This window comes from Tachypleus tridentatus, chromosome 9, assembly GCF_004210375.1.
Source record: "Tachypleus tridentatus isolate NWPU-2018 chromosome 9, ASM421037v1, whole genome shotgun sequence".
Classification (NCBI taxonomy): domain Eukaryota; kingdom Metazoa; phylum Arthropoda; class Merostomata; order Xiphosura; family Limulidae; genus Tachypleus; species Tachypleus tridentatus.
The window spans coordinates 21,178,552-21,204,870 of record NC_134833.1 but is presented as its reverse complement, the minus strand read 5'-3'; the positions used below and the strand labels follow the sequence as shown (position 1 = coordinate 21,204,870).

Genomic DNA, 26,319 nt, shown 5'->3' with positions numbered 1-26,319 from the left:
GTTATGCTTATGGTAAACAGAGCTGTTTTGCTACTTCTCGTGAAAGTTCTGTTGTTCAAGTTCAGGCCTCTCTATGATCGAAAGAGAATGACCAGTCACATGAGAGAGGCTGGTCATGATTGGTATATACGGTGTTTCCCATTAAATAAGAAATGTTAGACTTAGACGTTAAAGTATCAGATCTTAAGTGAATTGGTTCGTGGAATTCCTCTAAAGTGAAGATTACAGTCTAACTTACTCATGAAACCAGTTAAAGGTAGCCATCCAGTATCCATAAAGAAGTGTACACACACTGTTTTGTGTCTTTGATTAATAAAAATTGTGGGCAATCAGTTCACTCAGTTAGTTTCAGTTAAAGTCAGTATCACTTGGTCATCAGCTGGTTTATGGATGTTCAGTGTTGAAAATGAGATTAGATTTCATGAAGTGGACACAGTACAAATAACTCATTGTGTATCTTTGAGCTAAAACAATAACTATTATAGCACCGAGTAATAACTTCAGTGATAATATGTTCATTTATGACATTTGATATTTAATTGGTATGGTGACTGGTCAAATCAGCTACAACACGAATTGAAGAGTACATGCGTTAAATAAACTTTTGTATTCTTTTTTCCTGTGACAACTGCCTTCACCATTATTAAACTATAATTTATCTCTTTTGATACAGTTTGTATATGGGATTTTATATTAGCTGTTAAACGATAATATTAAAAACGCATCTTTAAATAACGTCTTATATTAGAAAAGTATGAATAATTTGTTAAATTATGGCTAATTCTATTGTGAAAGTGCTACGACTCTAATATAAAATAAATATTTACAATTTTTATACTATTTCAATATTTTATTTGTTATTTTTAAAGTAAACATAATTATTTTGATTTGTAATGAAATGGCATCACTTGGAAATCGAAAAGCATCTTCTGTTGCCAATTTTAAATGAAAACTTGCATATTTGGTATTCCCCTGTTGGAATGGCGATATGCTCATAGACTTACAACACTAAAATCAGCAGTTTGATTCTCCGCAGCGGACATAACAGATAGCCAAATTTAATTTTGTTTTAACATTAAACATAAAATGACTAGTAACTTCGGTAATATTATATGTTGTATTCATTATTTTAAGTGGTCCGGCATAGGTAAGTGTGTTAAGGCGTTCGACTCCTACTCGCAGGGTCGCGGGTTCGAATCCTGGTCGTATTAACCATGCTCGCCATTTCAGCCGTGTGAGTCAATCCCAGTATTCGTTGGTAAAAGAGTAGCCCAAGAGTTGGCGGGGGGCGGTGATTACTAGCTGCCTTCCCTCTAGCCTTATACTGCTAAATTAGGGACGGCTAGCGCAGATAGCCCTCGAGTAGCTTTGCGTGAAATTCAAAACAAACATTGTTTTAATTTTTTTTCGTGAAAACCGATTTTATTTCACAGAGGGCGAAGTCTTAACGAAAATGAATGGCATGGATTTTGTTTAGTACTCTTATACGGTAATTTTAATTTTATATTTAGCGGTTTTAATATTAACATTTTAAAAAATTCCCTTTGTACTGTTAGCACTGTATGTACCTCAAGTTATAAGTTAACTTCAACTTAGAGAAATTAGTATAAATTTAAAGTTCAACAATTTAACTCGAGTGAACTTTTGTGTCTAAGTTCTAACCAGTCTAACTTTTTTAAAATAATTTTTGATCATATACATCGATATCAATAAAAATGAAACAGCCAGTTCAGTGTTTGATCTGATCTTGAAATAATACACAATAGTTAGCTGATCTTGATGTTTATAAGTTATAAATTTATTTCTGTTAGGGGTTTCATTGTTATATCATGTACTACTGTGAATATTCATATCCTTCTGTTAAACCTACCAAACTACAAACTAAATTATTAATAAATAATTACATTCGAGTTTAGAGTTAGACTTTTTATACAAGAACAATTTCTTAGGTCTCAAATCAACTTCAAGATGTTGGTGCAAATGTTGAAGTTTAGTCAAGCTCATAAAGTTTATCGCTTATGGTTCAGTGCACTTTCTCAACAAATCCAGAAAATACAAGCACTGCAAACTAGAAGAAATCCAAACTTTTGTGTTCAGCTAGCTGTAAGTTATCATGAAGGAGCTGAATTTTTAAGCACAGGAAAAAAAGAAACCCAGCAAAGATCTACAGCTGTTACTAATAACACCCTACCAGTTGTACCAAAGTCAGTAACAACTGCACCACTAGAGTTAAGAGAAGTTGGTAAGTAAAATATATCAAAAGGCCCTTGAAATTATTTGTAATTTTTAGGATCCTGCTTCTTGCCACGAAAAGTTTTTATCTTATGAGACTGTCTAAATCAACAAGTGAGAAGTCCTTAACTGATAAATTTGAAAAGCAAATGAAAGTAATGCTTAAGTTAGGACATAGTTAGTTTCCTTAGTTTATTTTTTATTCTGTTGTGTTTATTTTGAAATGTAATAGACTTATCTTTCAAATTATTTAACTTATGCTCTGAGTATCCATTTTTAAACTTCTTGTTGCCTTAGGTATGTTATTTGTATGTCTATTCTGTTTACACATTTTTTTTCACCTTTGTGCAAGATCAGTTTAAACTATTTCTGAATAATATATTTATAATATTCCCAAACAACTTTTAAAGATAATAGGATGAGAGGATATAAATTTTGGAAAGTTATGCCTTATTCAATTTAAAAAAGTTTGACTTTTCTAACAGTATGGTTGATTTATGGATTGAATTGGTGTTGTCAGAACTTTATAGGATTTTAATATGGGAGTTGATGATTTCATGAAAAGTTAAAAAGTGGATATATATTTTTACTTTCCATAAGAATGTGTGTGTGGCAAAAACATCCTTTAAGGACCAAGTGTCCTCTTGTTGTCCATCAATTATATTTTGATATGTTTTGTGAATACTGTGTGGCTTGTAGAGATTTTGTAGTTTCAATGACTATTTACTTTTAAAAGCCAGCCTAAAAGCCTGTAATATGGAGAAAATATATTAGTTTGGCAGTCTTATTTTTATCCACAAGTCTCCCATTCTCAGATGGTGACCACCAACTATTTTGAATGTCCAAAGGTCTGAAAGAGCAATTGTCATAGGGTTTGGTTTTGTCAGTACAAGTCAAAACTGAATGACTAAACAAATTCTTAACTCCATAATAGATGAATTCAGTCTCAAACATTAATGGATACATGGTGGATTATGGGGGACCTGCTGGCTTACTCTACTTTTAAATACAAACAGAAGTATTTGATTCAACATTGTAGTGTACATCTTGTTGCATTGGCTTGGTGTCAAGATAATGTTAAAGACTGTAAAGTGTCAACATGTTTACTGAATCAAGGGTATAACATTCATTATTACCACAGTATGGAATAAGAATTCTGAATGTCCATACTCTCTTAAGAAATAGACTCCGAAATCCAATCGTGATACATAAACATGGGAGCTTTAAGGCTATACAAATATACAAGAAAATAATCATTATTCATCATTTTATAAGATACTGCAATCTTTTAGACCACATCCTAGGGTGCTTTTATCATAACATTTCTCAAATTTAACCAGAAAATCAATTTAACATTTTAACTGTAAAAAACTAAATTTAAATCAACAGACAATTGGGACTTAGCAGTAATGGGCCTTTGGACTAATTTACTGTCGCCTTTTAGATATTGTGATAATGGAGTTGAAAATCTGGTCGAATTATTAATCATAGTACACAGTATTTGTCATATTGAGTCAGTGTTGCCATAGTTCATGTCTTTTGTTTTTTCTATTATTACTTTGTGTTATATAAATATTAAAATTTCTTTGCTAAATATTTTTGTTTATGTATTATGCTATTAGGCATTTTGATATGAATTCATCATGGGTATTAAATGATATTTGTTCTGTATAAGGCCTACAATTCACGTGTATTTCATGAACCTAAATGTTTTTTGTTTTTTTTGTAATATAATAATAATAAGAAATATTTTATATGTGGTTAATTATTTAGTACAAATCAACTACTTTATTAAAACAGCACTGGTCAGTTTTAAGATGCATTAACACCCCAAAATTTAATAATGATAAAATTAAAAAAAAAAAAAACAGAAGTCAGAAGAAAATAAAGTAGATTTCATAAAGCCCCACCTACACAGGTGACTTTTCATGCTTTTATTAAAACATAAAGAATCATATCCTCCAGTTTAACCATTGGATATTTTAGTGGGCCAGTTGAACTTTCACTGGAAATACACTGCTGGTCAAAATCTTAAGGCCAATGAACATAAAGAAAAAATATGCATTTTGCATTGTTAGACTCAACCACTTATTCGAGTAGAGCTTCGAAAGATGAAAATAAGAAAAGGGAAAATAAAATTAAAAAACTTTTAGCATTTAATAGGGAAAATGTGAACACTATGAAATTAGCCTAAATACTAGCTGGTCAATAGTTTAAGACCATACTGAAACGAATTGTTAATCGGTAAGCACATAACGAAATTTAGTCATTTGTGTTCAAGCATTAGCGTTGTCGACATCTCTCACTGACATCTCCTGTGTTACATTGGGTAAAAACATGGCAAAGGCTAGAGTTGACAGAGTTTGAACATGGCAGAATTTTCGAGCTGCAAATGCAATCCACAACCTGCAGGACAAAGGGCTTTTTCATGGCGAATAACGTGATTTTTTTTAACCATACAGCATGTTTGCTTGAACTAAACCTCACTGAAAATGTTTGGGGGTGGGTGGCAAGGGAAGTCTATAGAAATGGACGTCAATTCCAAACAGTGCATGATCTCCATGAAGCCATCTTCACCACTTGGAATATTCCAGCCAGCCTTCTGCAAACACTTATATCGACCATTCCAAAGCAAATGTTTGAAGTTATTCGCAATGACGGCCGTGCAACTCACTACTGAGACTTCTTGTTGGGCATTTCCTACCATGTTTAGGACTTCTTTTTGGTATGGTCTTAAACTTTTGACCATTTAGTATTTAGGCTAATTTCATAGTATTCACATTTTCCCTATTAAATGCTTAGAAAGTTTATTTTCATTTTCCCTTTTTTTATTTTCATCTTTCAAAGCTCTACTCAAATAAGTGGTTGAGTCTAACAATGCAAAATGCATATTTTTTCTTTATGTTCATTGGCCTTAAGATTTTGGCCAGCAGTGTATCTGAAAGCTATGGCTTGATTTCAAGCCCTGAACAGTTAGAATTATAATTGTTTATCATTTGATATTTTCTTTGCCTCATGGTCTAAGGAACTGAGAAACTCACTTCTAGATAGTTTCTGTGATTTTTGTGTAAAATGATTGCCCTCTCATTGTATTGACCAATTACTTGTATTAATGAAAAATAAACACACTAATTAAGGGTAAACTGAATATTAAAATGTGATACATAATTGTGATAACATCATTATACATAATCTACCAATAAGTCAACAGACACATGACAAAATTGCAAATCAACCATCTCCATTATGTCATATGCAAATAATCCCAGTGTATAAGTACAGGCTCAGTAAAATCACAGAATACAAACAGCCATGACATAAATTAAAAAGTTTATAAGAATTAACCATATTTTTGCAATATCTTGCAGTTAGATTATGTGAGGGTCTTCAAACTCAGCAAGAAATTGTCAGATAATATATCATACTTATGTCAACTGTGAATAGGGATGCATTTCAAGTCATACTTGAGAACAACATGTTTTGCATGATCTGGTCATTCAGAACCAGTAAAACAGACTTTGCACAAGTGTGCTTCAGTACCATTATCTTTATAGTATGTGCTATAACAACAGAATAGTTAGATGAAAACCACTCTTCACTCTAGGCAATATTCTGTTTACAACAATAGGCATCACCAATATTATTCCATTCTACTGTACAATTCTTGGACAATAAACATACTTGGTTTTGGCAATCGTCCGTTTGAACAATGTGTAAGTCGAGACAAATAATGGTATTTCTATGATGGTGTGGAGTGCCGTTTGAGCATCTGGACAATGAGAGCTTATGGTGTGTGAAGAGACAGTGACCATTACAATACATTTGTGAAGTAAAGCTTTCTTGTTTATATCAGGGTTGTACTTACCAAATAATACAATACTTGTAAAAAAGATGGTGGCTCCTAGCCTTTCAACTTGAGGGAAACATTATATCTCAAAAGACAGAGTATTACGACTTTCTCCTGGCCAGGCCAGTTGCTGGATATAAATCCCATCAAGCATGTATGTTCCATCAGTATTTGTTCCCTTTGAAATAATGCATACAATCATCTAGGAATATCTTCATCCAAGTTTATTTTTGTAAGGGATGACATGCAGTCCCACAGATACAGATCTTGTAAATATAATAGTTAACCATATTTCTACATTCGGTATTGCAAAGGGCAGATCTATTAAATGCTAATGGCAATGTTCTACACTCTTTTGTTTTATGTTCTTGCATGTATTAAAATGGCATTCTTTCTGCAGTATGTGTTTACTTACTGGTAGGTTGTGAACAATATAGATTGTGACAGAACTAATGGTAGATAGATTTAGAGACTTAGTAAGTTATCATTTTATCTCAATTGAGTAAAATATTTCAAAACTTTTGTTTTATGTAGTTATTAAATGATAAAAATTGGTATATACAGGGTGTTCGGAAAGTCACTGTGCAGTTTTGTAATCATATACATATATGAATGCACAGTGACTTTCTGAACACCCTCTACATTGGATCCCAAATTTTGTTTGTATATTGGGTTAATATATACTGCAAACTGTTGGTTGAAGTTGAAGAATGTGGTATAAATTATATTTTTTTGAAAACATTTTTGAAGTGTTCTAAAAAAAAACTATGAATTTGGATCTCAAAACATATCTGTATTTTCCAAAGGTGTATATTTATTTAAATAAAAATTAATTTGGCACCTCCAACATTTTTAGGTTGCAGGTATTGTTCAAATTTGATTTTTTCTCATTTTTGTTCCTTTGAAAAAAATTAAAATCTTGCAACATAAGCCACCGATATTTTGTATTTGAAACAGTCAAACAAATTGTTATTCTGAAATGGCTTAATTATTATTTAAGATGGATTAAGAAAATTCCAAATTAGACCAGAATATTTCTGTTATTTTATAACGTATTATCACAAGTATTTTGTTTACATATTTCCACAATTATTGGAAATTACTTGTGTGAAATAACTGACACATGATACGAATACTTAAGAGAAAGGGGTATAAATTTATATTTTCAGGGTATCTTCATTTATGTTGTTGTGTGTTTTGTGTTGTTACAGATATTTTGCTGGAAGAACTCGAGAAGGTCAAAAACATGGATAAATTACTTGAACTTTCTTCACTACATCATAGTGTGATGAACAATAAACACTTATCTGTTTCTTTTCAGAAGATATACACATTTGCCAAGTAAGTAATTTATTATATTATATTAATTAAGATTAGCAATATGAGTGTCTCGTTCTGCTGTGGAACTGAAACTACTTATGTCTGTGAAATGAAGTGTAGTTTATTGGGCAATTAGAGCTAAGAAAAGTAGTTTTTCAAATTGTTTATATCATAATTTCGACTATAAGTTACCGAAATTAGCAAAACTGTTTAAAAGCATATGCCATATTTGACACTGTGCTGCATTCTTTTAAAAACAGACCAATTATCTAATATTGGTGATGAATTTATCTTTCATCACAGTTTCCTGTAAAGATTACACATCTGTTTCTATGTTTATCCTTTAATGTAAAATTTGATAAAAGATAATTTTGTCTAGTTAGTTTATTTTTAACCAGAAATGTTTAAGAATAGTCAAACTGAAGTACATCAATAACATTGCAATTCCTTTATAGATTACGAGTCGAACACCTTAACCCACTTGACCATGTCAGGCCTCACCAACCTGTGTAATGACAGAGGTCACTAATTGGTTTACGCTATAGTGACATCAAGAAATGTCAGCATCGTTAAAAAACGATGTTTTTTTATACAAGAAAGCAATACACGTACTGTGTATTTTGTGTTCTATAAATTATTTGAAGCAAATGATGAGTTACCTGAAGATAATGACATAATATGCCAGTGTGATAATGTAATTCATATGATATTGGTAGCACATAAAATAGTGTACACACAGTTATTTTTTTGTTTACCATCTGCACTCCCATCTTTACTAATTAGTACCATTTATATTGATCAATAATACTTACTATTAAGAACACCTGTTGTATTCTAAATGACTAACTTGATCAACTGGATGTTTCAATAATCTAGAAGAAGGACTTCATTATGTGTGCTTTTGGAATGAATGAGGATTTTTTTCCACTGTATATGTATATTAACTTTCAGATAAAGGGCTGTGGAATTCTTGTTTTTGTATGTATTGAGTGTTGTGAATTTATCTCAGAAAAATATATTGTTAGATTTGGGTGTAGTTGGTCAGCTTGACACATAATAAGTACTTCACTCCTCAAAATAACCTGCAGTGCTGAAAACTTGTATATTTTTAAGTTTCAGTGGCTTTTCTCATCATCCAACACCTATTTCCCTGTGTTTTATTAAGTAGTTGCTGTTCTTAATTTCCTGTTAAGAATCATCTAAAGAAAGTACTGTTTAATTTAATGTATTAAACACTTTGTATATTTTGGTCAGTCAAGTTAGACGTGTATAATTTTTCAGTTCAGCCGTAATCCCATATATCAGGTAATTGATAGCTGTTAACACTGTATTGTGATCCCCCCTCAAAAAAAGCCTCCAATTTCAAGAATAGAAAGAGTCTTTGAATGACGTGGATGATTAATCCGTTGTTTGAGTTACTTCTTCACTAGACTATAGTTTTGAAGAATTGTAGCATTTCAGTACTTCTTGAGAAAGCCAACCAAAGAGATACAGCAGACCTCCTTCATCAAGTGCAAACAATTTATAGGATTTGATGTTAAAGGAATTTAAATCAAATTGTACAAATTGCTGTAAAAACCATCAATAAGTTTTTTTCCTGGGTTACTCAATAGACAAACTAAGTATGTGCTTAGGGCACAAAAAAAAAGAGAAATTGTTTTTTTGCATTTAGAAAGTCTAGAAGCTATTTTAATTTCAGCATGCATCTAAGTGTTGTTTCTATTTGAAAGATAAAAATTTATTTTTCAGTTTGGTATTGTTTTTATTTTAAATTACATATATATATGGAGCACCATAATGGTAAGAGCCTATAAAGGTCTTAATCCAGGCCTGAATAAGTTTACATAGAGTAAACTTATTTTGTGTTCCCATACTTTGTGTTTGCTTTATAGTTGATTCAGGTTTTTTCTTCTAAACTGACAAATATTTACATTTAAATAAATAATATATGTACTAGTAAATAGTATTTATTTTTATTTTTAATGTATTTTTTACATAAGTACAAATCTTACCCAGAAAACTGGTTGGTCATGACTCTGTCAGTTTAAATTTACTTATTTTTCATTTACAGGGAGAACTATCAGAATCCTCCTACAGTCACATCTGTTCCTGGTTTTAAAAGGCTGTGTGAGAGGGTCATAAAAAGAGCTCGTTTTTTTAACACAGAAGATGTGATCTCAATACTTCGAACTCTCAGCTATGTTAAAGTTCCATACTCTTCAGCTGTATATACTAGCTTGTGTCAAATGATTCGACACACCATCAATGATTTGACACTTTCTGAGATAATATTTTTGGATTTTTTATTTAACCAACAGACACCTACTCCGTTGGTTAGTGCTTTAAAAATGGCATTACCACTGGTTATGGAATCGCAGTTAGATATCCAGCTCGACCACAGCGATGTGACTCAAGTAGCAAGATGTCTGACAGTGGGTATTAAAAAACACTTTAAGTCTTCAACAGTTGACGTAAGTAACATAACGTTACGGAATAAATATATTATATATTTAAAAATTTTGAATATGGAACTTATGATATAACTGAACTGGTAGAATTTTCTTTGCATTTGCTTATAAGATCAGTGTATATGATATATTTTATTTAAAAAATACTTTTGTTGGCTCTAACTTAAGAAGAAAAATTTTGTGATGACTGCTAATATGGAAATTTCTTTAAACAAATCTTTATGAGCAAAATAAAATATTTCTGTATTATTATTTCTTTCATTTAATTTTGTTTCCTGTTCGTAGTTACTGTATGAAAACAACTTCATTAACTGTTTCAAACATAAATGATTTGACATGCAAAGTATATGAAAAAGTTAAATTGTCTTGTACTCAAATATATTAATATTTATTGTAGTTCAGTTTGCAGTTACTAAAGAAAAGTGTTGTAGATTTGTATATAAATAGGAGCTTTTTTTAGTTAATATCTACAGTTACAGAAGTATTATGTGGCTTGCCTTTGTCTTAAATTTTCCAAAAAAAGAGAGGTAGGAATATATATCCTTAAACATTACTATGTATTACATTGGGTAGGTGCTTTGGTTTTAAACACAGTTTTACTTAGCAGTGTTAGTACTTTAGTACAATTTACTGGAAATTTTTTTTATATATACGGATGTGTTGTAAGGTGATTTTGATTCATTTTATAAGTTAATTTGAATAGAATTAATTCTTTAAATCAGCAAATCAATATTCATAGCTTACCCACAAATCGTTCAGTTCCCTTTAAAATTTAGTTGAAGTATTGTAGCCAGTAAAATTTTCTTGTTAACATGGATTTGTTTTGTCTTAAATTGTAATTGGATTTCACTTTTACTATTAAGGTTTTATATTTAAAAAAAAATACTTTTACCAAATTTATTCTGTGATTATGTTGTATCCCAGCTGGCCTGAAAGCCTTGATTTCTGACAAAAAGCCTCATTGTTGCTGGGTATGGTATGGTTGACATGTTTACTTCCATTCACATATTCCCATGTTCTACAAGCCATTTTAAACTTATTAGCAATTTGTCTGGTTCTTGTGGTTACTTATTTAGTGGCTGATCGTTTTTGTTTTCTGGCTTTTCACGTGGGTTTTTGAAACCAAAGTGTTTTAAATATTTGAAAAAGTATTTTGTTTGACTAGTTTAATAAGGTTGATAAAAATTTACATTAAAATAATGTGTCAAAAGTTAATCGATAGAAATCGTGTTAGAGCTGAACTTTCAACTTGCACAACAGAGCATCTCAGCTTTTACTGCTGGGCCATGCTGGATTACTCGCAAAGGAGTGTGGGGATTTTTCTTTATACAAAGTTAATAGTTAAAGTTGCTGACCATGAGGCCTAATTTTTCTCTAAAAATGCTGTATGAGGAAAATGTTGTTTTCAAATTTAGTATCAGGGCAATGTTGAAATATTATTTTGAATATATGTGAGTCTGATTGTTGCCAAAGTAACCATGTCAGAAGTTTTGATTAATAATTATTCTAAGAGGAAAAAAATAAATAAATCTGGTAAAATAAAGTTGATTGGAAAAAAATCTATTGTAAAAATTTATCAGTCTTAAAATATCCAGCAGGCCTTGAAATTAAGTCAGACCTTTACAACATGCTGAGAAAAATTCAACATGTCTTCTAAAATATGCAATGATTCTGTCTGGAGTCAGGTTTTTTTTCCCATAATCTTTTTTTTCTTCTTTCTTTTAAGTAAAAACGTAAATTTTAATGTAGAACTGAATGATATATTTATTTTGATTTCACTTTTAAACCTATATTTTTCACCATTATACTTTAAGGTGTTACAGTATCATAAAAGTGCCCAGTGCTGTTTTAACAAAAATGGTTGCTTTGTCGAAAAGAATCGTACTCAAAGAAAGTAATGCTATGTTTATTAGTAAATATCTTTTTATTTGGATTTTGACAAATGATTCAGTGTAATTTATATGATTCCATCAGTGTTTTTGTTAGTGCTGGTTCCTTAAGGCCCTATGTGTGCAGGTATATTACATGACACACTTACACATTAATGCATATGGTGTTTTCCAAATGATGCTTAAAAGTAAAAAAACAAATCATAATGATAAAGAAAAGAATTATGAAAGAAAGAATGGTGGAGGAAAGTCTGTTCTTAATGGTTAACAGGACAGCTCTGGCTGGTTTTTAAGTTTATTGCTTTTTATACCAGTTATGTCTCGATTGATTATAATTATCAGATCTAGTGAGGTCCAGCATGGTTTTCAAGTGACTCAACTAGAGGATATTTTATACAATTCTCAATTTCCAGCACAGGCCAGGCACAGCTAGATGGTTAGAGTGCTCAACTGGTAATCTGAGGGTCGCAGGTTCAAATCCCCGTCACACCAAACATGATTGCCCTTTCAGCTGTGGGGACATTATAAAGTGATGGTCTATCCCATTATTTGTTGGTAAAAGAGTAGCTCAAGAATTGGCAGTGAGTGGTGATGACTAGCTGCCTTCCCTCTTGTCTTATCCTGCTAAATTAGGGATGGTTGGGGCAGATTGACCTCGTCCAGCTTTGCACAAAAGTCAAAATAAATTAATTTCTAACACTGCTAGGCGAGTATTTTATGCCATTATTTTAATTCTAACTTTGTAAAATTTTCTGGTGTGATATTATACGAAGCTAATGAATTCATCAAGGTTATTATTTTAATTGGATAAAGCTAGCGGATGTCATTTGCACATGACAATAACTTACAAATAATTAAAGTTTTAAAGAGTAGGCTAAAGTGTGAAAGGATAACTGACATAGTGTAATATTAACATCACTATTAAACACATATTTGTTTACATCAAGGTTTTGATGTATCCAAAGAAGCATATTCTATCCAAAACCTGGTGTAAGTTAATATATGTTTGTATTAAAGTGGTATTAACATTACACTGTGTTCTTTCTTTATTCTGTGTCATTTCCTACCATATACTTTTCGAAACTTTACTTGTTATGTGAAATGATACCCATGTAATTGTTTACAATTTGTGGATGATTGATTTAATTTACTTAAATATCTACCAAACTGTTTCATTTTTTGCAGACAGCAATATAATTATTGTTTGATATGAAACTAGAATTATGCACTTGCTTTTTCCAGAAACTTGTACACATCCTGTTAAGAAATCCCAGTGAGCTACAAATTCAAGAAGCTTTCGGATTGTGTCTGACACTAACTCAGATGAAATATCCTACCGAAGAAGCTAGTCAACTTCTTGATGAAGTTCTAGAAGTACTGGCTATGAAAATAGGTGGACTGTCAGTGAAGCAAATAAGTTGGATCCTGAGTCAGGCCATCAAACAGAAGTTATATCATAAAAAACTGTTTGAAGTTATATCAGGAAAAGCATTAGCAGAACACTGGCAGATAGGACAATTGTGTACTTTGTTGCAAGCATTAACTATCAATGAGTTTATCTCTGTGGACCTTTTAATGCATCTGGCTAATGAAATAGTAACCAACCCTAGTTCTGTGTACAGTGATCCTCAAGTGTCTCCATTATCAGTGGCTGGAGGATATGCACTTCCAGGTTTTTGTCCCCCTGATGCTGAGGAGGTTTGGAGAGTCCTGGTTAGTTCCACTGAGAAATTATCGAAACTGGAAGGAAAAGCTCCTCATCTCTATATTAAATTCATTAGCTACTTAGCACAGTTGGATTTCTTTCCTCTAGACTTGTTGGAGAAGATGTTGAAAACTCAGTTAATTGATCACACCCTTTCTGATCCAAGATTTACAAGTTAGTAATATTCCAGAAAACCTTACACTTATTTTTATATGTAGTGTGTAAGTTTTTATCACATACAATATGATAATGTATTTTTACACACAGTTTTCTAAGATTTGAATTTCCGTTTAGTGAAAGGCTGAACAAAGTCAGAATGCTTGTACCCACTCATATGATAAATGTGTACTAAACCTGTATATACATCAGTCATGATGTGATATGAAATACAGTCGACTAAACTCAAAAGTAATATGAGGAATGAAGTTAGTCATCTAAAGTATTAAGCCTAAATGATATAACCCTTAAATTCTGAGGTGAGGTCTATACAATATCAAATAGTTTTATTTTGTTGATTGCTAATTTTTGTATTTGAGGCTTAAAACCTAGATAGCAACACAACTTGTCTTCTAGGACGTATCCTGGTCATTTGTAAAAAGTACTTGTTTTAACCATTCTAACATGTTCTAATGACCTATACTTCTGTTATTGTCCTAGATAAAGGCCATAACAATTCTCTGTTTGTCATGCAGGTGACAAAAAGCAAACAGTGTTATTTTTGTGTGTTTATTAAGAACATAGTCATGAGAACTGGTGGTACTGCAGCACAGGAACTGCTTTAAGCAGCAGCTTATACTTTTAGTCTCTCATTTTAAAATCTGCATTTCTAGTCAAGCGCCTCACTTTGCAACTCCTTGCTGCACCACTGAAGAACTAATATTTTAATCATTGAATATATTGTTTGGAAACTAGAGAAGTTGCTACAGTCATGGTGATTGTGTATTTAAAAACAATATGCAATATTTATAATTTACTAAATATTGTTAAATGACAATTGAAACAACAAGCTGCTCAAAGAGTGTATTTTTTCCAAAAGGCATAATTTTTTAATATGAAAACAAACATACAAATGTAGGGTTCTCACCAAGTTCCCATAGTTGAAAGATCCTGAACTGTCAATTTGTATTTCAGTGCCAATGGAAAAATTTATTTACAGTTTGCACTGCAAACTGTTCTTTTTCTGAACATATCGAAATATCAAATGTAGCTTTTGTTCCAAAAAAACTATATTTTATCCATTATTATCTTTGCCTTAACTCCATATGAGGTCTGTTGATTTGACCGACCACGTAACCACCATAAAAAATTAGAAAAGAATGATAAATTTCCCCTATTATCATTCTACAAATTGTAACAGAAAACCACAATTGTTTATCCTAAGTAGCTTTAAGCTTGTAGTAGTATACATCAATTTACACTTATATTTTACCCTGTGAATCATGTCTAACTATTATTCACACCATATAAATTGCAAATTACAATGGAACCCCTCTAAGTGGCCACCCCTCAGATTCGGTCACCCCTTGAAAGCAGTCATTCAATCACAGTCCCTTTTTCTGTTTACATAATCCTTAATTATGCACAGTGGAACCCCTCCAATCAGGCCAGTTTGTCTCAGTCCCGAAGGTGGCTGCTTTAGAGGGGTTCCACTGTATCTGGTAAACATGCATCTCATGTTATGGTATTGAACTGCATAATGCAAGGATTACTTGTCAGCATGTTGTATAAAAAATATTATTATTTATTTTATTTTAGCTAACCTAAAAACTTTTCAATGTTTACATTTTAGTAACTTTTATAACAATAAAGAAAACAGATGAAAAAATTAAAGTCCTTACCTTGTTCTTTTTCTTGATCTCAACTATGAATGAAACTTTTTTTTTGTACTAATGCATTAAATAACATTATGTAACACAAATTTTGTTCCTGGATAGTATGTGTTATTTCTTAATTGCTAATGTTGTAAACTTACAGAAAATGGCCATTATTTCCTTCAAACTTTGCTTTTGTGACCTGGATAATAAAATTTAGAAATTAACCTATTTTCTATGTAAAAATGGGCAAATTTGCATATTTTCATTTACATAAGGTCTGAGTAAAACAACATATGAATCAAAATTTACATGTATTTATACTAAAGTTATACAAAAATGTTTAAAGTGAGTACTTTCTCAAGATTTGCAACTGTAACATAAATCACTTTCAGGTATCAGCCACCAAATATAGTTTCCCATAATGTTTTCGTTATACGCTCCTTGGTAGAGGCGTTCAAAGTCCAGTATATCTTGGTGGAAGTGCTCGCCTTGCTCCTCTGAGTATGTTTCCATGTTCTACTTGAATTTATCAAGATGAGCATCCAGAATATGGACTTTCAGGGACATCCTGCAGTCCATTTTGCCATAGTTGTTCACCAGAGCTTCAACCAGTTCCACATAATTTTCGGCCTTGTGATTGCCCAAGAACCCCGAACCACTGCGACAAAGCTGCCCATAGCTGTTTTTCCTTCCTACTGAGTTTCTTGGGGAATTCTGTGCACTCTAGGTTCTTTTTATTTCTGGTCCAACGAAGACACCAGCTTTGAACTTTGCTTCAGGCAGCTTAGGGAAGAAGTCTTGAAGGTACTTGAAGGCTGCAGACTCCTTATCAAGAGCTGTGACAAATTGTTTCATAAGACCCAATTTTATGATCATTGGTAACAACAACACCTTCTGGAGGTCCACTGGTGTTTCGCATTTCACATTGTGCCTCCCCACAGAGAACTTGGTCTGTTGTGGCCATTGCTTCCTGTTGTAGTGTGCTACAGTGTCCCTGCTGTCCCAAAGGCAAAGATAACAGGGAAACTTGGTAAATTCTCCTTGAAGACCTATCAGGAATGTCACCATTTTGAAGTCTCCAATAACCTCCCAGCCATACTACCATACTTCAAGGCTTTTCGCAAGGTCTTGATGCTGTTGTATTTCTCTTTGAGGTGCATTGAATGAGCCAGGGAAGAGACGGATACTTTTTTCCTTTATTTAGCAGCACAGCTTTGAGGCTTCTTGATGAGCTATCAGTAAAGAGGCACCACTCGTTCAGGTTACAGGCAACAAATCCCACTTCTTGAACTTTGATTTGAAAAGCTAGGCATTTGACTTTGTTAGACCAAGATCTCTGATCAAGTCATTGAGGTTTCTTTGGTTGGGGTAGTCTGGGTTTCTCTCACCAGCTGCACCTCTGAAATTGTAATCTGGATCTTCAATGTCTACCTCCTCTTCTGATTTGCTGCTTTCTCTCTGGCAGAGTGGGTACAAGGAGCTCAGGGTAGTTTGGCAATGGGGCAATGGATGATGGAAGGTCCAGATACATGATAACAGATGTATTCTTGCCAGTCTAACATTTGGAAGGGTCTACCATGTAGAAATAGCAATTGATTGAGTGGTCAGTGGGTTCATGCTAAATTCTTGGAATAGTGAATTTCATGGCTCTCTTTTCCACTCTGTACCATCCTGCAAAAGAGCAAAATAATATTTTTATATTGAAGAATAAGTTTATTTCATCCATAATTAATGCATAAGAGGTTCATGCAAAATATTTTATATGTGATATTTTTTATACTATTGGAAATTAAAAAAAGTAAATTGAAAGATATTTAAATTTTAAAAGGCCTAAATTTTGTATAATATAAAATCTTACTATTCAAGCAAGCAAAAATTGTCCGTCTTACCTTCTAGAGTTTTTTGCAGTGCTCGCAGGTAAAATGAGGTGCCCAGGGTTTGTCTTGGTCACCGACAGGCATGCTGAAATATGCCTTGTAGGCTTCACACATTTTAGCAGATACTGTGTCAGCAGAATGCTTGCAACTTCTTGATGCCATCTTTGATAAAATCAGATAGGTCTGTGTGTTCACTTAAGCAGCTGAACCTAAACTGAAGTAGTGAATGGTGAGCCCCTGTATATATATTATTATGGAAAGTTCTTGAAACTTCTCATAAGTTCTACAACATTCTAGAAAGTTCTTGAAAATTCTTGTAAGTTCAAGAAAATTCTCTATCAGCTACTCAGCACTGAATCTACCTGGAATATTCTGGAAAATGGGTAAATTTGAAAATTTCATTACCCAGGTCACAAAAGCAAAGTTTGAAGAGGGAAATAAATCTTTTCCATTTACTTTAGGCATAAGCAATTAGGAAATAACACTTTCTGCTCAGGATTAATAAAAAGTAAAAATTTTGTTACATAGTGTAATTTATATTTAAAGAAATAGTGTACCAAAGATCATAGAATAATAACATACACAAAGGAAACAGTGTTCCATAACTTTCACAATTTTTCTGGCATTCTAACTGTGTAATAAAGGCTGAAAAAATTCATCTTAGCTCATCAGTCTGTTTCCTGTGGGAATAAAGTTTTAACTGGGAAACAAATAGACAGTTTTCTGTCCAGAATCTAATGCACCACATCACTTGATAGAGAAAAACTTTGGTTTCTGTTGATTATAAGTAATGTAATATTGAATGTCAGAGTGAACTGTTGGAAAATTCTGAAGAGAGAGGACATGACAGGTGGCATGGTACAATGGGATTGATTTTATTACTCTGTAACTAAGTAAGATAGAAGGTTATGTAAATTATACTTTTCCTGTGGAATCAAAATATTATTAAAAAAATAATTGACATTAAATTTTGTATTTCTCAGAAGAGTGGTAGAAATTAGAGAAGAGGAAAGACATGAATAACAAACATCACTGTTCTCGTATTATGGAAGATTGAGAATTTTGTAAAATATTTATTTACAAAATTAAGAACTTAAAACTTAAATAATACTAAACTTTTGTTTATTATCTATGTTCTGATGTCAAGTTTATTCTTATACATTAATAATAGTTTGATTAAATTTTGAATGTAGCTGTGGCAAAGGTCGTGACATGCATTTTGACCTAGCAAGGTAAAAGAGTTAACCATGTGTACTTTCACGTAGCTTTATTTTTGTGCAGTTTATTGTCATTGATGAAATCTGTTAGAAATTGATCGTGGACAGTTGCGTACAAGCAATACATTTAGTTTGCTATGGTATAAAGATCAAATCAAAATACTTGTGCTTGTCTTATATTTGGAGCATTTTACAGTGCATAATTGGTGCTTGGAGAATCATGTCTCACTGTCTCAAGAAATTCTTGTGTGCATGAGACCTGGGAGTTTGGGTTAACAAGAACCCTGATATGGTATTTGAAATATACAACTTATGTTGTTGTTTTTTATGTAACTGTTACATTATGTGAAAATAAAATAAAGCAGAAAAATGTTTTTTTTGATTGTTTGACAGGTAAAAGTTTATTACTGTTTACTTTAATCAGGCTTTCATTTTTTGAACTGATCTGGACAGAAAAGCCCAGCATGGCCAGGTGGTTGAGGTAGTTGGCTCGTAATCAGAGGGTAGTGGGTTTGAATCCCTATCACATCAAACATGCCTGCCCTTTCAGCTGTGGGGCTTTATAATGTGATGGTCAATCCCACTATTTCTTGGTACAAAAGTAGTCCAAGAGTTAGTGGTGGGTAGTGACAACTAGCTGTCTTCTCTCTAGTCTTATACTGCTAAATTAGGGATGGCTAGCTCAGACAGCCCTCATGTAGCTTTGCACTAAATTAAAAAACAAACAAACTGGACAGAACAACTTTGAGTGCAGTTTTATTAGGCTTATAATGTTTGAGTCAAGGTAACTCTAAGTTCACAGTTAACAAGTAATACTGCTTGTTTATTTAACATAATCCCACACTATTTTAATTGTTATTTTTAGCTTTGTATTTTTCTTTCAGTTTCAAATGTTAATAATTATTATAGTTATTTTTTAGAAATGATTGTAATAACTGATATTTCAAGTAAGACTGTGAGCTTTGATAAAAATCATGAGAGGATTGGCTTACTATAAGCAAAGTGCAGTTAATTGCTATTAAATATGTACTTCTAACCTATGACCTGTGCTAGACTAGTTAACAGTGAGGTAATAAAATCAAAACCAGTGTAACAGATGCTTAAATAGCATTGTATTAAACTGCTGTAGTGAAGTGGTATTTAGTTAATATGGAAGCAACAGTATTTTATGATAGTGTCAGGTCATCTCATAAGTAATGTCCAAAAATTTGATACAGAAAGTGCATCATCTTTTCTGTCTTTGTAGAAGGCTTTAACAACTAAAACATGTAGTAGGACGTATATAAAAATATTCAGGCAAATAAAAATTAAAAAAAACTAACCCAACTCCACTTTTTCAGATCATTAATCAAATAAACCCTTATGAAGATGGATGTGTCTGAGGAGCACATTAGACATATAATGTTTTATGAGTTAAAAAAAGCAATAGTGCAGCAGAAACTACATGAAACATTCAAGGTGTTTATTGTGCGGAGTCTCTCAGTGGAAGAAAATGTCGAATGTAGTTTAGAAGTTCATATCAGGTGACTACAGGTTAAGTGATAGACCACGTTCAGTTGAGTTTAATGATGACTTACTGCTGGCTGCACTTGATGAAGATTGTGCTGTAACAGTTGAAGAACTAGCACATAAGCTTAATTTAACCTATTCAACAGTTCACCATCACTGCAACAGCTTGAAAAGGTGTCAACACTTGGAAAATGGGTCCCCCATGATTTGACAGAAGCCAACGTTAGAGCAAACGTGGACATTTGGACTTCTCTGCACTCTCGTGAACATAACTCACCTTTTTTGGACAGGTTAGTGACTGGAGATGAAAAATTGATATATTATAAATGTGTTAAGCACCACAGACAATGGCTCAGTGCAGGGAAGCTGCCTAAAGCACTGCCCAAAATGGACCTTTACTATAGGAAAGTCTTGTTAAGCGTTTGGTCGAATATTGTTGGTGTGATTCACTTTGAGTTGCTGTGAATGAATGGAACGATTAAATTAGACTTCTATTGTCAAGAGTTAGAGAACTTGAATGTTGCACTGAAAGAAAAAGAGGCCTGTTTTGATCAGTCATAAAGGTGTTGTGTTACACCAGGATAATGCACAACCTCATACAGTAAGGATCACATCAACAAAGATTTAAGAGCTAGCCTGGGAAAAACTTCCACATCTTCCTTATTCTCTGGACCTTGTTCCATCTGATTATCATCTATTCTGAAGTTTGCAGAACTATCTTGATGGAGAATGGTTTGGAACACATGAAGACGTCAAAACTACTCTCTCTACGTTCTTTTCCTCTAAACCCCAAGAATTTCATAGAAGTGGCATTCAGAAGCTTGTGAATCGTTAGCAGGAAGTAATTAACAATAATGGAACATACATTATTGATTAAATAACATTAAAAACGTTTGAAATGCTTTTTCTTTTTCTGAACCTAAAATCAGACATAACTTAAGGGATGACCTGATATGTTGATGGTGACACTAAATTGCAACATTTGTCAAAATAATTTGAGTCACTGTTTATTAGAAGTTGTTTTTTCATGTAAAGGTAACAGTTCTTGGCAAGTTATTATTTAAAGTTGTGACAACTTCCAAAACTAAAGTACTTTGTTTAACATTAATATATAATTTTATCGTGAATGAATTCTGATGTCACTGCCATTTTAATATATTGTGATATATTTCAAACAATCACTAGAATAACTTTTATAAGTGTGTTTGCTTATTGGGTTTTTGGTACTCATGTGTGCTTTATCTTCGATACATATAAATACATTTGGTATTATATGTTCTTATAGTATGGTTTCTTCTTGATGGTTAAAAAATATTCATAAATTGTAGAACACTATGAAGAAGTGCTGACCAATGCTTCTCTCCTCCATTGTACTTCTCCTCTTGGACCATTTCTACCTTCTAAAAAAATTAACGAAGCCATCTGTCTGGAACGTAATTCCAGAATAAGTAAGGACTTTCCATTAAAGAACTATTTGGAGATAGCTGTAGGTGGTCCCCAATTCCTTAAGACTAAACTTCAAACCAGATCAGGGCATTTCATAGGTATGCTTGTTGTTTATTACTCATATTAGCTTAAAAGCCAGCACTTACGTTTTAAAATAATAATGTTTACATTGTGAAATATTAGGTTAAAAGTATAACTTTTGACTCAGATAATGAAATTATTAGTGATCAAGTTAACGGTCTGTGTAATAAAGTAATTGAAGTACTGTTTACTGTCCAGAGGTTTTTTTGTGTTACTCATTATTTATGATTTATTATTTATTAATTATATTTATTTATAGTCCTTTTTGAGAATAAAATTTACCTGTTTTCAAAAATGTCTTTTTTTTTTCAAATTAAATCGAAAATGGTTATACCACTTGTCATAACCTTCATACTTAGATGTTATGAAACATTTTACAGTGGCAAAGAATGGATTTTCAATGGTGTCATGTTTTCTGTACAGTATTATGGTTGACCTTTTTTTTTTTTTTTTAACATGCTGAGATGGATGAAGTATTGGATCAATAAGTACACTTAACCCTTTCACTACGAGCCCAGTCTTATACACATGAGTTTGTCTCTACATTTACACATGTTAAGTATTTGCATTAAAATTTTTGATACAGCATGTGTATCTTTACAAAATTTTGATAGACTTATAACCATCTTAAAAAAATTAGGAAATAAATATAAATTGTTTTTTTTCATGCTAGAATGACTACATAATATAACATTAAAATACAAATGTTTAGTCTAATTAGCTAAAGTCTCGTAATGTTACATATTTATATATATATAAATTTATCATCTGTTATTATATTGAACTTCCAGTCATGCCTAGCCTACATTACATAACTTGCATTGGTGCAGTGCACATGCACACATGTTATGTATCCAGCAATGTAAAACTGATCTTTAGTCATTCCTGTCTTGACTGTGTTTTAGTGGACTAGTATTTTGTGATATACAGTCATGTTTCAATTATTATACATTATATATACATATATAGATTATTACTAGTTAGAAATAAATTGTCAAAATTATTTTTCTTAAAATATAGAACAGTAAATCAAAAAGTAAAGCAAACAATTATCTCTTCTTGCTATGACCTTTGTACTCTGTTGTTGCTGAACATAGGCTGCTAAACCTTTTAGAATTTTGCACATGAGGATATCCAACAAAACTTTTTTTCAGGTTTTATATATATATATACAGTTGTATAACTAAAAAAATCATCAATAACTACACTGATACAATAGAATTCCACTGCAATTTATTAAACTTTAGTGTCTAAGATTTATTTAGATTTTAAAAATGTGAAATTTCAAGCAGACTAAAGACACAACCTTCCTCCTTGAAACTGTAGCTCGAAAGAATGTGGTAGTTTTTTTTCCAGATTAAAATGGCTGAGAAAACTACTCTGGGAACATTCTTAGCTTTTGATTGGTTATTCACATGTCATATATTGAAGAGCATACAGGGGACCATTTTCAAAAAATGAAAAGAAGTGAACAGGGCCTCTATGTCTGATTCAGTTCATAAGCCATATCTCAGGAAATTAAAACTATACGAGGTTCTTATTTTATATTCTAGCTTGTCAATATTATTAATTTGAGTTTCTAATTTGTACAAAATTATAGATTTAGTATTTTGACATCACAAGTATATAATTTAAACTGTGCTGCATTCAACATATGTGACTCTCTAAAATCTATATTTAGATGTATTCTTTTAATATTTACTTTTAAATTAAGAAATTGATTCGTATGTAATATTAAAGTTTGAATTATAATCTACAGTTCGATTTCAAACTTACTGACATAAATTCATGAAAGACTAGTTCAATAAAGTTTTGAATACAAACCATATGTGATATCCTGAAAGAAACTTGAAAACTAAACCTTAAATTTAAGAAAAAGGTATATATATGCAAATGATTTAAAATTGTACTATGATGTAGCATGTATGTAATCAAAACTCCTGCATCATCAAACAAAATTTCACAGTTTGGGTATTCAAGATTTAAACAATTAAAAACATAGCAGTTGTATGTGCAACAACTACTACTTTATTACAGAACACAGTTTTCAATAAAAGCACTCCTCACAACAAGAACATGGCTTTCGCGAGGACTATACATGAGGGTTTGATTATATTTTCATTGATGTAATTTTTAACTTTAATTATGAGAAACTGGAGTTCTTAAAAAACAATTATTTTTTCAACTTTTAATATACAACAATATCACAGTTTATATCAGTAAAACTTGTGAAGGGTTTGAGCTCTGTTCGTTGAATTATTTTGATGCAGTGAGTTGCCTACGACTGAGGAGTACAAACAGAACACTTTTCCAGTAGGGTACTTTCCAGAAAAAAAAATCCTTTTTTGGAAAATATTCACTTTCTCTGAATGTATTTTGATGAGGTATGAACTCTATAGTTAGTTAGCAAAAATAGCTGCCCACAAGGTGGTGTTTCTGTCAGTTATTTTTAAATGTCACTTATCATAAAAGTTGAGATCTGTACTCAGTCATCTTCATTCTTTTTGTTAAGATCATATGATTGTGATGAGAAAGGGTGACTATCCAGTGGCTATTAATGATTGCACTAAACAGAGTTCAGCAGATTCTGATCATCACTTTGACCTGTGTGAAGATGTCCCATTGCCATTTGATGGAAGAAGGTAATTAACTTTAGATTTTTTGAAAAGAATTTAATTTTACTTGAAAAACAGGAGAAAACTGAGAAGTAAAATAAGTAACATGGAGGTCAATTTTGGGTTTAAATCTATATAGAGAAAAACATTACTTATGTTCAACTTTTTACATTATTAAAACATAAGTGAAATACCACATAGTTCGTGTATTTTGTTAGATTTTTTAAATAAGATTTGGGTATTATGAGATTAACATAAAAAAAGAAGAGAAACCTATGAATTCTTAATATGTGAAAGTATGCATTTTCTGATGGGTTAATTTTGTTTATCTGTGTAGGTCAAGAAGAATGAATGTAACTGAAAAATATTCATAATAATACACTTTTGATTTTGTTACACTCACAAATTAAGAGATTATATGTAGAAAAACAATGAGAGTTTATAAGAAATACATACATGTATATATACACACACATATATGTATAATGGAAAATACACTAAAGTTTTTGTTACAGAAATTCATTAATTACTATCCACATTTGCAGAGTGGCTATATTAGTTGCTGACAAAAGCTTTTACTGTCGTGAACCACCTTTCCTTAAAGGATACATAAAGTCAAAGATTAAAAGTCTATCACAAACAGGATTTTCTCCAGTGCTGGTAAGTTCCCTGAATATTTTTTTTTAAACTGTGAATAATACATGGGTTTCAGATATATAGTGTGTGTGATGTTATAAGTTGTAATTGTTCATTGTTTTGTGATATCTAAAGTTTTATATTTTTAAGAGGTATAATAAAAGCAATTATCAATACAAAATTTCTACAGCTATCTTACTGTTGCACGGAAATCTCATATTTGGTTCAAATTTCATTCTTGTAGATCAATCTGAAACAATGGTCTGAACTGTTCGATCATGAGAAAATCCCATATCTAATGAGAGAGGTGAAAGAATCCCTTGAAAATAGTGGACCCTACCAGGAAGTTGTTTTCACCAGATAATTGAACTGTTCATATACTTTGCTGATTGTAGTACTGTGGTTTTCTACTGTTATAAAAATTTGTATTTTGCTTCCCTAAATTAAAATAGAAGAAAAAAAAGATATGAAAGTTGGGTAAACAAGATGTTTATATTTTTTTTATCTAGACAAAACATTTGTGATTTACTGATAGTTCATAGATTTTCTTTTGAATCTGCCATTTCTGTTTTAGCTGAGTTGTTTTCAGCCATATTGATGTCATGATACTTTTACTGTTTGTGATAAAGGTATGTACAGTTGACAGATGTGTACTAACAATAAAGTTTTATAATTTAAAATGTAAATAAATACCAAAACAATAAAGGAAGTCAATTTCTGTCTTAGTAAAGCCTGTCCATAATTTACTGTTTATAATAGTTATGCATCACATAGTGCCTCTGTTATTTATCTAATCTATAATTACATACAATATATCATAAGGCTTTTGGTATTCAAGACCTAAAGCTACTTTAATAATCTTGTTGTTTTTGGTGAGCACCCCCTGGTGAAAGTTGGCTTGGTATTTTTTTCAGTTTTATGTTTAATCTCTATTATATGTGGTTATTGCTATTTTTGTGAAGTTAATGCCACCTCTATGTTTTACAAAATGTCTGATTTTAATACATTTGGTGTATTATTGATACAAAATATTGAAATTACAATTTAGGTCAAGAATTCACATTTTTTCTCGTTAACTATTTTTAGCATTTAGGAGGTGACAAAGTGAAGGTTAGAAAGGGTAAACTGTAGAGTTTACAAGTGATAATTTTTGGTATTCGTACGTATCTTTTTAAAGTCACCTGTTGGGACAGCCATAAGTTTATGAAGTTACAGTACTAGAATCTGGGGTTTGATTTCCCACAGTGGACACAGCAGATAGCACAATGTGGCTTTCTATAGACAATAAAAAACAAACATCTAAGAGAAACTACACAGAGGTAAATCCACTATGTTTTATATATAATTTGAAGATTAATTTATTGAAACCATTTAAGTAAACATGTCTTGCAGTTTCAATCAATAGGAAATTAATACTGAAGAAGAACATGTCTTGTAGCAACTTCTTTTCAGGTTTATGACCAATATGAGTCAAAATCATGTTTAAAAAAGTGTATTTGTTGGATAAATATATTTCTAAAAATCAACTGATAATTATTAAATGAAAAATAATTGAATTTATATTAATGTCTTGATCTTATCTGAGTTTGAAGAATTTATGTTAACTTATAAGGATAAGAGAGCCTTTTCAACAACGTTTTCTGCAGGATTTATATTTCTTTTT

General features: G+C 31.8%; 1 protein-coding gene across 1 annotated transcript; it reads left to right on the top strand.

The window, feature by feature from the left end:
- The first annotated feature begins 1,338 nt into the window (after positions 1 to 1,338).
- Positions 1,339 to 25,386, top strand: LOC143224830 (FAST kinase domain-containing protein 2, mitochondrial-like). The gene is made up of 9 exons (XM_076453176.1): positions 1,339 to 1,489; positions 1,950 to 2,242; positions 7,291 to 7,420; positions 9,471 to 9,870; positions 12,999 to 13,635; positions 21,207 to 21,422; positions 23,918 to 24,047; positions 24,566 to 24,680; positions 24,901 to 25,386. Exons 1-9 carry the CDS (start codon positions 1,458 to 1,460, stop codon positions 25,018 to 25,020), a joined length of 2,073 nt encoding a protein of 690 aa, XP_076309291.1. The 5' UTR covers positions 1,339 to 1,457; the 3' UTR covers positions 25,021 to 25,386.
- Positions 25,387 to 26,319: the final 933 nt, after the last annotated feature.